General features: G+C 37.1%; 1 protein-coding gene across 1 annotated transcript; it reads right to left on the bottom strand.

Annotated features, from left to right (window-relative positions):
* Nucleotides 1-12,330: 12,330 nt before the first annotated feature.
* On the bottom strand, nt 12,331-13,697 carry LOC129244411 (gustatory receptor 10a). The gene is made up of 2 exons (XM_054882032.1): nt 12,624-13,697; nt 12,331-12,492 (listed from the first exon to the last, which is right to left on the bottom strand). The coding sequence occupies exons 1-2, from the start codon at nt 13,695-13,697 to the stop codon at nt 12,331-12,333; spliced, it is 1,236 nt and encodes a 411-aa protein (XP_054738007.1).
* Nucleotides 13,698-14,926: the final 1,229 nt, after the last annotated feature.

The raw sequence follows: 14,926 nt of genomic DNA on the forward strand, positions 1-14,926 counted from the left end.
TTTCGACACGAGCTAAACAACGACTAGAATAGTAAGCCAGTGCATTTGATAAAGGGATTAGCATAACGATGCATGTATGTAATTCAGTAGTTTACGTAATAAGCAACTACACTGGTCGATACCCTGCGCTGCTGATATTGTAGTGTGATAATATTCCATGGGAGCAAATTAAATACGAGGGTTTCCTATTAAGTTTTGAGGTGTGCCAACACTAACGTGAATAGGTCAATTCTGACATTGCTGTCGTGAAGTTTGACCTTTTAAATGATAATCGTCCTGGAATTTTTTGCTATACGAATGCAGTTTGTATTGTTTATCTAGGTAAAGAAAAATATATATAATTAACAATATGAATAAGTCAATAAACCAACAATCGTTCTCTTCAACTTGCTTCGACTATTGGTGATGAAACAGCATCTCGAGCCGCAATGGCAAATTCAATCGTGGTCGCACTTTACTGGACGATTTTCTCGAAGGTCGACCAAGTTTGGTTTTTGAGTCAGAAAAAATCGATGCTTTGTGTGGATTGATATGACAAAATCATCATAAGACATATCGTGAGATTGAGATATGCTTGGGCATTAGCTCCATTCGCATACATACTGCATAAAAACTGTTGATGCGCGTTGGATATCTCATAAATTGGCAATTGTCCAAAAAGGGCGTGTGGGCAAAGAAATGTTGGTAAAACTCAATCGCGGTTCGGCAAAAGACATTTAAAACATCGTGACCAGCGACAAATCATGTATCTATGCATAAGAATTTCAAATTAAACAGCAGTTGACTCTATGGGGTTTTCGAAGCAAATGGTCGTGAATTTCTTTTGAATAATAAGACATGCCACCATGTGCCTTTAAAGAAATTATCTCCTATTTGTTAGTCAGAAGCTTTTAAAAGAATAGCGGAAACTAAACGCAAACGTTCGAAACAAAAAAAAAATATACGTTCCTGCATTTGGGAAACAACATCATGACGCACAACACACATAGGGCAAATGCCCAGGAAAGGATTTACCCACCAATTATATACATAGATTCTAGTTGGGGAAAAAGAAATCCATTATTTTAATTGTTATTTTGCGCAAATGGCTTAAAACTGTTTTATAGTCGATCTTTAGCTCTTGGGCGATGCTACGACTACTAATATGCCGGCCAATTTCTAATATATTATTTGTGTGACTTTATCGATATTTTCGACGACGGGCTGCTTGTGCGAGATGCATTTTTAATGCAAACAAAAAACCGCAAGTGAATTTTTTAGTGTGAAATATCACCTTGGCAACGAGCATAATATTTAAATTCTTTATCTACACTTTACGAGATATCGATTACTACAGCCATCTACCCAAAAAATAATGTGTTTGAAGGGAAAACTTCTTTAGAATCGTTGGACGGTGCTCGTATTGTAACTCCACAGATAGATCTGAATGCACAGCAACTAGAATCACTGTCTGTTCAGCTCTCTAAAGTGGGAGAAATATGTGCATGCGAAACAGGATTGAGCAATGGAAAAACAGTTTTAATTGTGGCAATTTATATTTCACCGAATCAATCAATAAATAGCATCACGGAATTCATTCACGAAAATTTAATAAAGTATACACCAGAAGTATCGCGGATACTTAGAAAAGATTACGATAAAGATCCAATGATTTTAAGTGGCGATTTTAACGTAAATTTTGCATTGGACACAGCGGTTCCTTTAATTGACTTTCTCAATACAACATTCAATTTAAAAATGTGTAACAATCGCACTGAATCGACAACACGATCAAAAACAACAATTGACGCGGTATTTCAAATATATTTTGACAACATCGAAACCATAGCATTTGTATCATATTTTAGCTATCATAAACCACTCGTATCATTTGTTGAAATTGAAAACATTGAGGATGAATAATAATAAAATGGAGAAAATAAAATATGAACTTTATAGCAATATTATAATGAACCTATAATTATCCCGCTCCTAATGCTGCTTTCGTCTCATTCTCTCTCAGTTTGTTTTACGGAAGGTTTCACTTCTATCGCCTCTAACCGTTAGACTGGTATTTTTTGTTTTTTGCCCCAAACTATTATATATTATGTATAATCATAAAAGACGAATCATTCTCCACCACGGCAATGCAGGTTCTCACAAGTGATTTTTGAACATTTAAAATATTGAATTGTTAGGTCAGTCCTAATTTGGCACCTTTTAATTCAAGAACTCGAAGTAAAATGCAAAACAACATTTCCTGGTGCTCGAAGAGGCCGTTGATGCTGTGAGATCGAATGCTTCGGTAGTTTACTTCAATCGGAGTAAAAAAGGTGTTTCGAAAATTGGTTAAAATGCATGCAAAATTTATTTGATTTCCATGGAAAATATTCTGAAAAATAATTAATCTATTTTCAATTATAAATGTTTATTTTTACTTGTCTATCTCATTTGCTTAAAGTAACTTGAATAGGTAGCCCTCGTACTTGCTTTGAAAAGTGTGAGTTATTGATTGGTTTCTATTTGGCTATATTTTTTAATGGAATTATTAATTTTATCTTGATAATACTTCAATTCTTATTATTCATCGAACTGCTTCCCCAAATCCCACTGTAACAGAAGCAAAACATTTTTTACCAGAGCACCAAAAATCAGGAAAGAAAGTCGTTTATTCAAATCAATCATGCCAAGAATTCTAATTCGCAGTTTGTGCTGTCGCAATTGCTGTGAGAGTAAGTCGCACTGCAAAAAATTTAAGGTTATATTTTCTATAATTTTTGTTTCTAAATAATACGCACCGAACACTCCACAGAACTATCCACTTCGCTTAGCTCCTCAAATAACTTCAGCACAACTGCTGTTTCACGCGCTGCCCCAACCACCCGCTCACAGAGTGTGTCCAAAAGAAATGAGTCCGAAATAATAGCAAAAAACGCAATGAAATTAAACACATGGTCAACCGGGCTGAGTTCTTTAAAAAACGTATTATTGCCAACCTTAAAACCCATGTAGCCAATTGCAATGTTGTGGATAATTTTACTAATTAGCGTCGTCACAATCTGTAGTCGGTAGCAATCGGTAAAACGCTCTGCCAATTCAGTAAGACGGCGATGCACTCGCGCAATTTCCATTAATTCCTCCGATAGGCGTTGCTGCATGCGCTTGCGCAAGCGGTGCGTACAATACTTTCGAATTTGCAGCAATTGAAGGAGATTGAAAATACGCTGCAGTTGCGCGTTCAACCAGCAAAAACGTTCCCACACGTACCACATCGCCAGAAAGTAATGGAGTATTGTGTGCAGGAGTACACTATTTATGCAGGTCATATGCGCGGTAAATAACACTGAGATCAGGTTGAGCTCCGATGAATATAATGTAGTCAAATATAAAGTCGAGCAGGTCTGGATGATGACGTTGAGGTATTTTGTCCATAGCAAATGCTTGCCATACAATCGCGCGCAGCGTTGCTTTACCGTCGCAGGCACACACATATCAAAATACGCGCTCTCCAAGTTCAGCATTTGCGTCAGCATTTCGATAAGAGCACGTTCCCGCTTCCATCGGAAAAGTATAGTCAGCGCTGTTAACGCCAGTAGCTGTGTGATATTGACGACTTTTACGATGTCCATCAAACGATTTTCGGTGAGGTATTGTAAGTACGTTAAAGAGTATGTGTAGGTTAGAGGCATAATGCAGACAACCAGTGCATTCAAACTGCAAGCGTAGATTTGCGCTAGCGGTGAACGACGGAAGCGGCGCTGGTCGAAATCGAAACGAATCGCTGCCGCGCCAATGGCGAGCGAGCAATAGTAAGTGTACAACTGCCATCGACGCACTGTGAACTTATGTGTTGTTGATGGCATCAATTCAAGTCTAGTTGGGTGGATTGCGTGTGCGTGTTGCAGGCCCGCGTGATCCCTACTGATTGTTGCGTGAATTCGCTGGAGCAAAAGTATTTGTTTGTTTGTTTTCTTTTACTCTTGGGTTTGCAATTTAATAAATTAGAAACGTGTTGAGCTTAACTGATTGACCGAGCAGATGCTTTGAACAGTTCAGCGATAAGATTGTGTCATGGTAAAGGGGAATAGGAAGGGATGAGTAGAATGTAGTAAAGTAAAATGTAAATAACAAAATAGTAAAGCTACAAACATCCGCTAACCAGCTGTCGGTGTACCTTATGCTGATGACTGTTTGGATGTGCTCCATTAGCTCATTTGACTGGGGGTGGATATGACCGGGATTCGCTTAAAACAAATTGAAATTGGCTAGTGATTGTTGGTTTTTGATAAGTCATTGAAATAAAATAAAAATAAAATCATAACCAACAGTCATTGAGAGTACAACTGAGATTGTCTACATAATAGTCAGTCCCATGAACTAGAATGACTCGAAGGACTGCTTCTTCAGTAATCCTATTTAGATTGGTGAGTTTCACTATTTGCAGGTATTTATAAAACAAATAGTTCAGAAATACGAGGCCCGTACACAGCAGGAGGGACCAAGTGAAAGTTTAAGTTGATTTTCTCAAAGGAGTTCAAAAACGATTTTCTAAGCTTGTAGTAATGGACACTGCGCTTTGGTATTGCGTTAAGTGATAAATACTACCGTAATTCACGGCAAGTGTTTATTAGGTCCGCGTTTTACACAACAGAGGGATCCTGCGAACTGCAACTGTACACATCGCCCAGCTTCTCTTTCGCGTAGGGAACTCAACTGGAGTGACACTTTTGAAAAATCGATTCTTTATATTTTTGAAAATTTCGCTAATAATTTATAATAAATTTTTCTTGATTTATAAAAAGAGAACAGCACGTATGTATTTTTCTCTAAACGATAATTTTAAAATTTCCGACATTCGTTTTGTAGCTTTGTGGCTTCATGTAATAAACCTTATGGCATGCAAAAAATCGGCAGCTTGCCTGCAAAGCTCTGCCATTTTGTCAAATTTTCATGTTTCTATATAGGGTACATACAGTATTAGAGGGCATGCATATGTGTGGCTGGAGTTTATGGAAACCATTATTTTTCTTTTTCCTTTTTTCGGATAAGACATGGAGGACTACCATACAACTTGACTCAAGGAATGAAGAGACATGCAATTCTCGTCACTCTACTATAAGTGCACATAACACTGATATAGAAATCTCTAATTTTCTTATTCGTTCGTTCATAAGGTTCGCCGTGAGTTGAAAGCATCAGGGGGCGATGCAGAATCTAATGCAAAACGCAAAAGACACGAGGGAGCTTAATGTTTCTGAAAGCCTTATCCGTTGAAGGTAGTTTATGTTGGAGCAAACACGGGAACAGCGAATTATCTGATCAAAATGCCTCTAAACAAAATTAAACACTCTGAAGCGCCTAAGATAATTTAACATGTGTTTGACGAAAAAAAACGTTGACGAATACCAAAAAAAGACCAGCCGCAGAAATGCCAGAGGTTCTGTTGTCATGCACACAAAGTTTCCAATCACTGTTACGGTTTTAGGAGCAACAACACCCATACCACCACACTTCTTTACTCAAGGAGTTTGAGTGAACTCTGCCGTATATATCGAGATTCTAGAAGCATACATCTTTCAGCAAAACTCTGCTCGTTCACACAAATCGATGACGACACAAAATTGGATGGCTGAAAATTTCCATGACTACATAACACCGAACTTGTGGCCGCCTAACTACCTAGAAAAACACAAATATCGGTTAAAAAAAAATCGGTGAAATGAGCCTAAAGTCTCACTAGTACGCTACCCAGGCTGAATTCTTTCAGTCGTAGGTCGATAACTCTGAAAAACACAAAAATCTGTTTAAAGCTGCTGATTGTAACAACGATTTGATGAAAACCAATCAATGACGAAAGCACTGAGCACAGCGTTCAAAACTTCATACGTTCAATTAAAAATACGGGGTATAATCTATATACGCTTCCAGTCTATCATGTACTATTTCATTGCTGCGGAGAAAAATTGCTAAACGCTAGTTGTATTTTGGCATACGTTCAATTTCCATATTCCTATTATACCACCTACGACAGCTTTTATTCTATGGTAGAAAATTAATTTCAATTGGTTACTGTTGGGGTGAGGTGGTGCAAAGTTTACGAACTTTTTAATCGAGCATTTACATTTTATCGGTTGGTAAACTTAAAAGTAGATGTGGGAGGAAGTATTTCTTCTGCTGTTAAATTTGTAACGTTAAACCAGCATTGATAGAAGAACAGAGGTTAAACAAATTTGATTTCATTGCAACAACAAAATGTGTGGCATGTGAGTTAAGGCACAAACATCGTTAAACGTACTTTGAAGGAGAGGGAAAATGAGAGGGGTATTAAAGCTAAATCCGCTTTGTTTATTTTTGGCTAAAAAGTTGTGCAAGTAAAGCTGACGAGGTCTTTAAATAAATATTAGGAGATGTATTTATATCTACAATAGAAAAAGCAATTCGTTTTATTTTTAGACAATTTCTTTGTTATTAAGCCAACATTATTCTGTTTCTATTTTAGGCTACTTTGGGTTCGGTTTTTTATGTGTTTAATGCATTGCCTTCACTCACAAAACTACAAACGTACAAAAAAATATACACAAATTTAGATAACTTACTTGGCGAATCCAGTGAGAAATTCTATCAAAATATTACTTTTTTCAAATAGTACTAATTTATCATCATCATCATCATTAGCATTACAGTCTTGTGCAGACCATTGCTTCCACAACTACGGTTCTCCACTCCGATCGATTCTCTACTACTCCTTTCCAGTTTGTGATACCCATTTTCTGCAGGTCGGCTGTGACCTCATCTACCCAGCGTTTGTTTGGTCTCCCTCGACATCTCCGTCCAATTGGTTGTCTATGGAACGCTATATTGGCAGCTCTCCATTTGGGCATTCGGTACATGTGCCCCAGCCATCTGATTCGTTGACTTTTTATAAAGCGTATTGCGTTTCCATTACGTATCAATGTGTCTAGCTCATGATTGTATCTTATCCGATACGTTCCGTCATCTCGCCGGGAAGGACCATATATTGTTCGCAGTATCTTTCTTTCAAACCTTAGTATTTGGTCCATGTCTTTGGTTTTAAGTACCCATACCTCACTGCTGTATGTTAGTATGGGTCTTATAAGCGCTTTATACATTGCCATCTTTTGATCTCTTGATAGCAATCGGGACTTGAATAATTTTATGTGAGCAAAGAATGCTTTATTTGCCGCACTTACTCGGTCATTTATTGCCACGGAAGTGTCAGAATTACTGCTGATGAAAAAACCTAAGTATTTAAATTTGTCGACCTTCTGTATGCATTCACCATCTATTTCAATGTGTGCATCTTCACTCGGTTTCTTTGCGAAGTGCATATATTTCGTTTTATCTATGTTTACCCGTAGACCCACTTCTAAAGCTGTGTTTTTCAATCGCATATAAATTTTCTTAAGCTCATGATCATTCTGTGCAATCACGACAATGTCATCGGCATAAGCTAACACTTGCGAGCTGCAATTAAAAATCGAATTGCCACATTTCAGTTTGCATACTACCTCATGTAGTAATAAATTAAAAATTGTCGCTGATAGTGAATCGCCTTGTTTTACACCTGATGAAATGCTGAATTCGTTGGTAACATCTCCATTTATCATAACCTTGGCATTAGTGTTTGATAGTGTCATCTGAATTAGTTTTATAATTTTTACCGGTATACCTTGTTTAAGCATTATGTCGTTCAGACAGTTTCTATTGATGCTGTCGAAAGCTTGCTTAAAATCAATGAACAGACAGTGCAGATTTAGTTCGAACTCTCTGTGTTTCTCAAGAATTTGCATTAGTGTGAAACATTGGTCTGTTGTGGATCTACCCTGGCGAAAACCGCACTGGTAGTCATCCAAAATTTCCTCAGCATATACGCTCAACCTTTTATTGAGTATATTTGTAAAGACTTTATAACCAGTGTTGAGGAGAGATATGCCTCGATAATTATTACAATTTGTTTTGTCGCCTTTTTTATGTAATGGTACTATAAGGCTATTGTTCCATTCTTCCGGTAGATGTTCGGTTTCCCAAATTTTGCGTATCAGTTCTGTTATCATGTTATTGAGTACTTCACCGCCGTATTTTAGAAGTTCTGCATTTATTTGGTCACTTCCGCTGCTTTTATTATTTTTTAACTTTTTCAGACTTTCTACCACTTCGTTACGACCCGGTGCTTCTATGAAGTTTTCTGCTGTAAAGTATGTCTCATCTATACAGTGTGGACCGTAGTCTGTTGCATGTTCTATATTCAGAAGATCACTAAAGTATTCTTGCCATCTATTAAAAATTTTTTCTCTTTCTGTTATTATTTCACCTTCCTTGTTTTTGCACAAATTTGTTCGTGGCTGATATGTCTTTGTTTGGCTTCTAATTGCGCTGTACATATTTCTTACATTTCCTTGACTGAAATCATTCTCGATACGCTGAACTTTGCTGTTGATGTCCTGTTTTTTCCTTTGTTTTATAATTTTCTTTGCGGCTTGCCTTTTTTCGTTATATTCAAGTAGGTTTTGTCTTGTTCGTTTGTTTAAATATTTTCTTCGCGCTTCGTTTTTTGTTTCAATAGCTGCTTTACACTCTGCATCGAACCACTCATTTGTGGTGCATCTTTTTGTGCCTATTTTCTCTTTAGCTGCTCCAATAACCGCATTTTTTACTTTAGCCCAGATTATTTCTGCTGAGTCTTCCTTTGTTACGATTAGATTACTCTTTATGATTTCTTGGTATGCACGACGCTCTTTCTCATCCGCTGAAATTCGCTCAGTACTCCATTTTACTTTCTTGAACCTGCGATCGTTGCCTATATTTGAAATTTTTTGCCTTATCCTGGCAATCACCATGTAGTGGTCAGAGTCACAGTTTGCGCCTCTAAACGATCTGACGTCAATGATCGAGGTTGCGTGTCTTTTATCCATCAATACATGATCTATCTGGTTCGCTCCTCTCCTTCCGGGCATTTCCCAGGTTTGCTTATGAATTTTCTTGTGTGGAAAAGAAACGCTGCTTATTTATTAGTCGTGCACCATTATCGTTCGATTCGTCGTGTAGAGAGTGCTTTCCCCCAACGTCTTTGCTAATATTGGTGTTTCCCACCTTTGCATTTAAATCTCCGAGGAGCATTTTTATGTCATATTTACATGATTTTGACAAATAGTACTAATTATTTTATTCAAAAGAAATTGTATTCAACTATCTACGTACTAAGCAAGAATAATCTATTTATACTAAAAAATAGTTTCATTATAAAGGGTCTATTAAAAATGATGCCTAAATGTCATCTTTGACATTTGTCCCGTAGACAGAGTACAATTTTACACGATGGAACAACGCGTTAAAATTATTGCAATTTATTATGGAAATAGTCGATCTAGAATAGTCGAACAATATATTTCAAAATTCGCGATTTCTTTGGTGAAACTAATTTTCGAATGAGTCAACAATTCAAAGGTTGGCGAAAAAATTTCAAGAAAGTGTATAGAACGAGGATAGAAAAAGGACTGGCAGACCAGAAATTGAACGTTGTGCTGAGAATATTGTTACTGTAGCGCAAAGTGTTGCTGAACAACTTTCTACAACGATATATCGATGTTCTCAACAATTAAGCATCTATGAATCGGTTATTTGGCGGATTCTATGTGAGCCAATGTTGCTTTTGCCCGAAACGGAAGTTTTAGGTACGGTATTATGAAAGGGCAAAACAAGCTTGGGGTCTTACTTTTAAGAATATCGCTTTCTTCGAGAGCAAAAAAAAAAATGTTGTTGGCGCAACGAAGTAGTTTTCACTACCAACGTAGTCTTTAGTATATTATTATATATATATTTTTGCATACTAATACTTTTCGATACATCCTTGAATTGTTCTACATTCCACATTCCACTTATTGTATTACATTTCATTTTTTGAACTCATTGTCAGTTACTTGTAAGCATTCAAAGAATAAACTACAAAAACTCAAACTCTGCTTTAAAAAATGTTAATAGATTTTTTATTATATTATAAAGTTAGTTAATCTCTAGTTTGGGAGATCTGAAATGAAAAATTGATAAAGTGGGGATATCAACTATAAAAAAATGGGGAAAGTTTGAAATCTGTCAGTATGAAAAGTATGAAATTTTTCAAATATTTGCAAAAACTATACTTATATATTAAAGATAACCATTTTAAATTTCTTTTACGTTGATTTTTAGATTTCGAATTCAAATTTCCTAAAAATTTAAAATAATTTAGGAAGTCAATTTTTGGACTTTAAATAGATTGATTCCATCAACATATTTTATAAAATCATTTTTTATTTAATTTTTGTTTATTTCAAATAATTTAGTAAACTAGTTAAAATATATTCTTGATTCTATATTATATTGTAGTGCTCTAAAAAAAATATATAAGGAAAATAAAATAATAAATATTAATTTAATAAAATTGATGATCATATTTTTTTTTAATTCTAAAGTGCTCTTTTAGTAATAATGTTTTTTTTTTCTAAAGTATTATAATAAATCATAATTTAACGAAATAATTAGAACCATGTTTTTAATTTTTAAGTGTAATATTTTGTTGATATGTAAGGGAAATACAAAAATATATAAAAAAATTTTTTTTTTTAATTCTTAAGTGTATCTTAAGAAAGGATATTTTAATATGAATAACTTTTTAAAGTTATTATGGTACAGATATAATTTAAATCTCTTAGATCTATTCTTATCTAGTTCACTTAATATTAGTTGTCTTCTCCACGTGTGCACTAGACGTCCCCTTCTGCGTGATCCCAATGGGTTTCATTCGATCGCTTGCCTGCACCTTGTGCAGGTTTTCTAAGCGTATGTCCGATCCAATTTCATTTTCTTTTCAGAATATTTCTTTTAATGAGCTTGTCATTGTATATAGTTTTTGGCCACCTTATCTTTAGTATACGCCTAATGCCCCCAGGCCCGTGCGTAGGGAGGGGGGGGTTTGGGGATTCAAACCCCCCTTTTTGGGAGATTTCAGCAAACATTTATATTTCAAATGGCCAAATTCCATTCCATCTGATACTCTTTACAGCCTTAGATGCGGATCGAATTTTTTGGTGGGTATATATGTATTCAAATTGTTATTTACGTTCGTGCACTCACTTGTAAGTGCAAAGCGGTTTAAATTTGCCTTATTACTTATAACTGAACCGCAATGTGGCATTTTCTCTCGCTTTCGTACACATAAAAAACCGAATTGAAAGCTTGGCTGATGCAGCGAAACAAATTTTGATGGAAAGAAGACAAAACGCTGAGGGTGACTTTAGACAAATTTTCAAAAGCGTGAGCGAAATTAGCGAACAATATGAAATTGAATTGCGAAAGCTAAGGATTGCGTCGCAACAGACCCAACGTTCCAACATACCGTATATTGATTCGTTTCTGGTACAATTGCAATCTCGATTCTTAAATCACCGCAATATTTTATCAAATTTCGCTTGCCTTTTTCCCAACAAAATGCAAATTTTCGAGGAAGAGTCCTGCGCTCAACTATTCCAACCATACTGTTCAATTTTGCCGACGATTCCCGTGAAATCTGGGTGAACGAAGTACAACTTTGGCGGAAGCTCATTGCCGGAAAGGAAATAAAAAACTCACTTCAAGCACTCGATATTTGTAATGAAGATGCGTTTCCAAATGTTAACCAGATGCTTCGCGTGATGGCAGTTTTGCCTGTGACAACAGCGACGAATGAACGATCCTTCTCAACTTTGCGACGACTGAAAACATATTTGAGATCAACAATGTCTGAAGATCGCCTGAACGGCTTAGCCTCACTCAATGTACATCGCGATGTCAAAATCGATCCGCAAATAATTTTGAAAGAGTTTTTTTCAGTACCTCGAAGAGTTGATTTATTACATACCTAAATGTAGCTAATTATTACTTTTGACAATAAAATTTCTGTACTCTAAATTTTTTTTTTTTCTTTTTTCATTGATTACGTAACTTGAGTTAAAACCACCCCCTCGGAAATTTTCTGCGCACGGGCCTAAATGCACCGATTTGTAAAAGATTGCATACGTTGAACTAGCCGTTCAGAATATGAAATATGATTTGCATCCGTATAGTAAAACCGATATGACGTTGGAATTAAATATTCTTAATTTAGTGCAACGCGACAGGAATGAGGAAAATCAGTATGGTACTATTTAAAAAACTCTTCGAGAATACTCCAAAGCTCACTTTTGAACAGTTTTTTTACTCTATGCGAAAAATTCGATATTTGAAAGATTTAGTTGGAGTGTCTGCCGCCGAAACCACACTTAGGCTAAAAATGTAGGCTAAAAGCGAAAACAAGATTCACATTTAATTATTTTTTCTCTACTTTGTTCCTGTCAAATTCAAATCGAATTGCACCAGTGTTATGAAATATGAGAATCCAGTGGCTGCCGTCAAATACGTCAACCGCCTGTCCAGCACAAAGAGACCGCAAATGCGAACCTCCACTCGATTATTCATCAGGAAAAGTGTGAAGCATTCGATCTGTATTGCGAAAAAATAGCGAAAACAAATGCAAGTAATAAATATTTAAATATTTATGTACAGCCGCATAAATATTTAGTGAAGCGAATTGCACCCACTAAGAGTTATATCGTATACCCAAACACACTCACCGTCTGCTGGAGGCGTACATCCAGATCGCCCACCTGGTTAAACTGACGCAACGTTTGATTAATGTTTCGCAGTTCCAGACTGATGTTCTCACTTACCAACGCCACAATGTAAGTGTCCACGTAGAAGATGATGGCATGCAGCGCGTTAAGTACGATAGCTGGCGAGGCGCGCGCCTGTGAATGCTTCACAAACAGATTGAAGAGGATGAACGAGTTAGTGAGATTGCTGATGAGCGTAATGAAGACAAGACCGAGTATCTGGAATTGATGCATTGTCAGGCTGTCTTGGTAAAGTAGATTTATTTGTTGGTAGCGCTGAGCCAACGTATCCAGCCGCTCGCACAGTAAACCGCACAGATGCGGTACAGTGCCACGCCGTTGGCCGCACAGCCGAAAGTAATGCAACAGCTTAGTTTCGCGCACCACCTGACGAAGCTGTTGGTTAAGTTGTTGGTAGAATTTTAAAGCGCTGCTGTTGATGAAGTAAAAATAGTCAGCCATATTCTCGGTATAGTTCCAAAGCACAAATGTGTACACAGCGATATATACAAGCACCGGATGGGCGCCGGTGAAGTGCTGGTAGAGTATATTTGCCACTTGCACTGCCATCATGGCGTTAATGAGGCCGAACTTGAAGAGTAACATCGCTTCGAATTGACGGCGCGGTCCTTCGTCGTATACAGGCAGCATCTGAAGGCTGCTATTGAAGTCATCTTCGAGCTGTTGTCGTTTTCTGGTGACTGCACGTATGGCTGTGTAGTGTGCGAAATTCGCGACATATGTCACAACAACAGTTATATACTTGAGCAGCGTATTGGCGAAGTTGACAAGCAGCAGCAGTTGTCCGCGTTGATCGCGCGTTTCGGTGAGCGCGGAGATGTTGTGCGCAAAGTAGACGGGTAGTACAACAATAAGAAACACACTGAGCACGTGACCATAAATAACGGCAATTCGATGCGGGAGTGTGTAGGTTGGACTTTGTGGTATGTAATTGATTACCATCAGGCCGTAGAGGGTTGCATAGATGTGACCGTATTTATAGATGATATGCTTGTTACGCTCCCAGAAGCTCATATCGGTGTCAATGGAGATGAATGGAATTCAACGCAAAGAAGTGCCAGGTAAACTGAAGGAGTATTTGCAGTTGTGCGCTGCGTTGCCTAAATACAAATTAGACTGTAAGCCAGGTTTGTCTCACCTTTTTATGGTTGGCTAAGGTTTCGGCAATTATTTATTTTAATTACTTTGATGCATTACATGAGGAATTTTTCCATTTTTGAAATTCATAACTCCTTTATTCATAACGCTTAGTCGGCACGCCATGAACCTCCCATGCACGCAGAAATTGTGTCACGCGCTGTGTATTCGACATTCCCACACCGCTTTGCATACTTATGAGCGCAACTGTCTGCTAGCATGAGTGACATTTAACGAGTCCTTAACTACGTGTCCCACAGGTTTTATTACACCACATCCCAAACGTTACGACGCACGTCAGCGCTTGGGTCTTCGAAGTGACATCGCTTATGCAAATTTAGTGTGCTTGGCAACCAATTTGCATATCCCTAATGGACGCGCATAAAAGGGGAAGTGATGCGCCTAGAATTATGCTGAGCAAGTGATTTAAATTTGAACTGATATGCGAGATTTTGCCACTATTCACCACGTGTACTTACCGCAATTAGTATTAACAGTTAATGCTGAGCAAATGTATATACATAGCAATGCTGTTTATATAAGCAATTCTGTGCACTTAACGAGGCAATGAGTCCTGGCATGCTCTTGCTAGCTTGCCCTCAAAATTGTTTTCTTTCATGCCAGTTAAGAAAGCTAAAGTCTTGATAACTACGAGTAGTAGATAAATGGCTCACGTAAATATTTGTATTCAACTAAATCCACTAATGCGAGAAGAAAGCGTTCCAATTAAATCGAATGAAGCTCGGCATTAGCACTAAAAGAGGAAGCGCCAAGCGGAAGAAGAAAAGGAGGACGCTTTACGGCACTCGCGACTCACTTTTTGTAATCCTATGCGAACGTTACAATAAGCCGATGAGGTTGGATTTGTTTTGTGTCAGTGATATTTTACTTTTGCATTAGTTATACAAGAGGATTATAATTCATAGAAAAAGTTTTATTAGTTGTAAATAACTCAGAAATCGCACTTTTGAAATTGTCAATGAGATATTTCTTCAGCTTCAGTGCATAAATACATAATTTTTAAACGCATATTTTTAAAAGCTCGTCTTTGAAGAACTAAGAACTCTATGCACATTACATACTTACTTCCTGCTGTCCTGATCTCC

The sequence above is a fragment of the Anastrepha obliqua genome, chromosome 4 (genome assembly GCF_027943255.1).
Source record: "Anastrepha obliqua isolate idAnaObli1 chromosome 4, idAnaObli1_1.0, whole genome shotgun sequence".
Taxonomy (NCBI): domain Eukaryota; kingdom Metazoa; phylum Arthropoda; class Insecta; order Diptera; family Tephritidae; genus Anastrepha; species Anastrepha obliqua.

What these genes read in the sequence shown, in the direction of transcription:
- LOC129244411 (XM_054882032.1), bottom strand. Translation starts at nt 13,697, where the DNA reads ATGAGCTTCTGGGAGCGTAACAAGCATATCATCTATAAATACGGTCAC. An exon ending in ATGTACGCCTCCAGCAGACG is followed by an intron (nt 12,493 to 12,623) that starts GTGAGTGTGTTT and finishes TTCGCAATACAG; the next exon opens with ATCGAATGCTTCACACTTTT.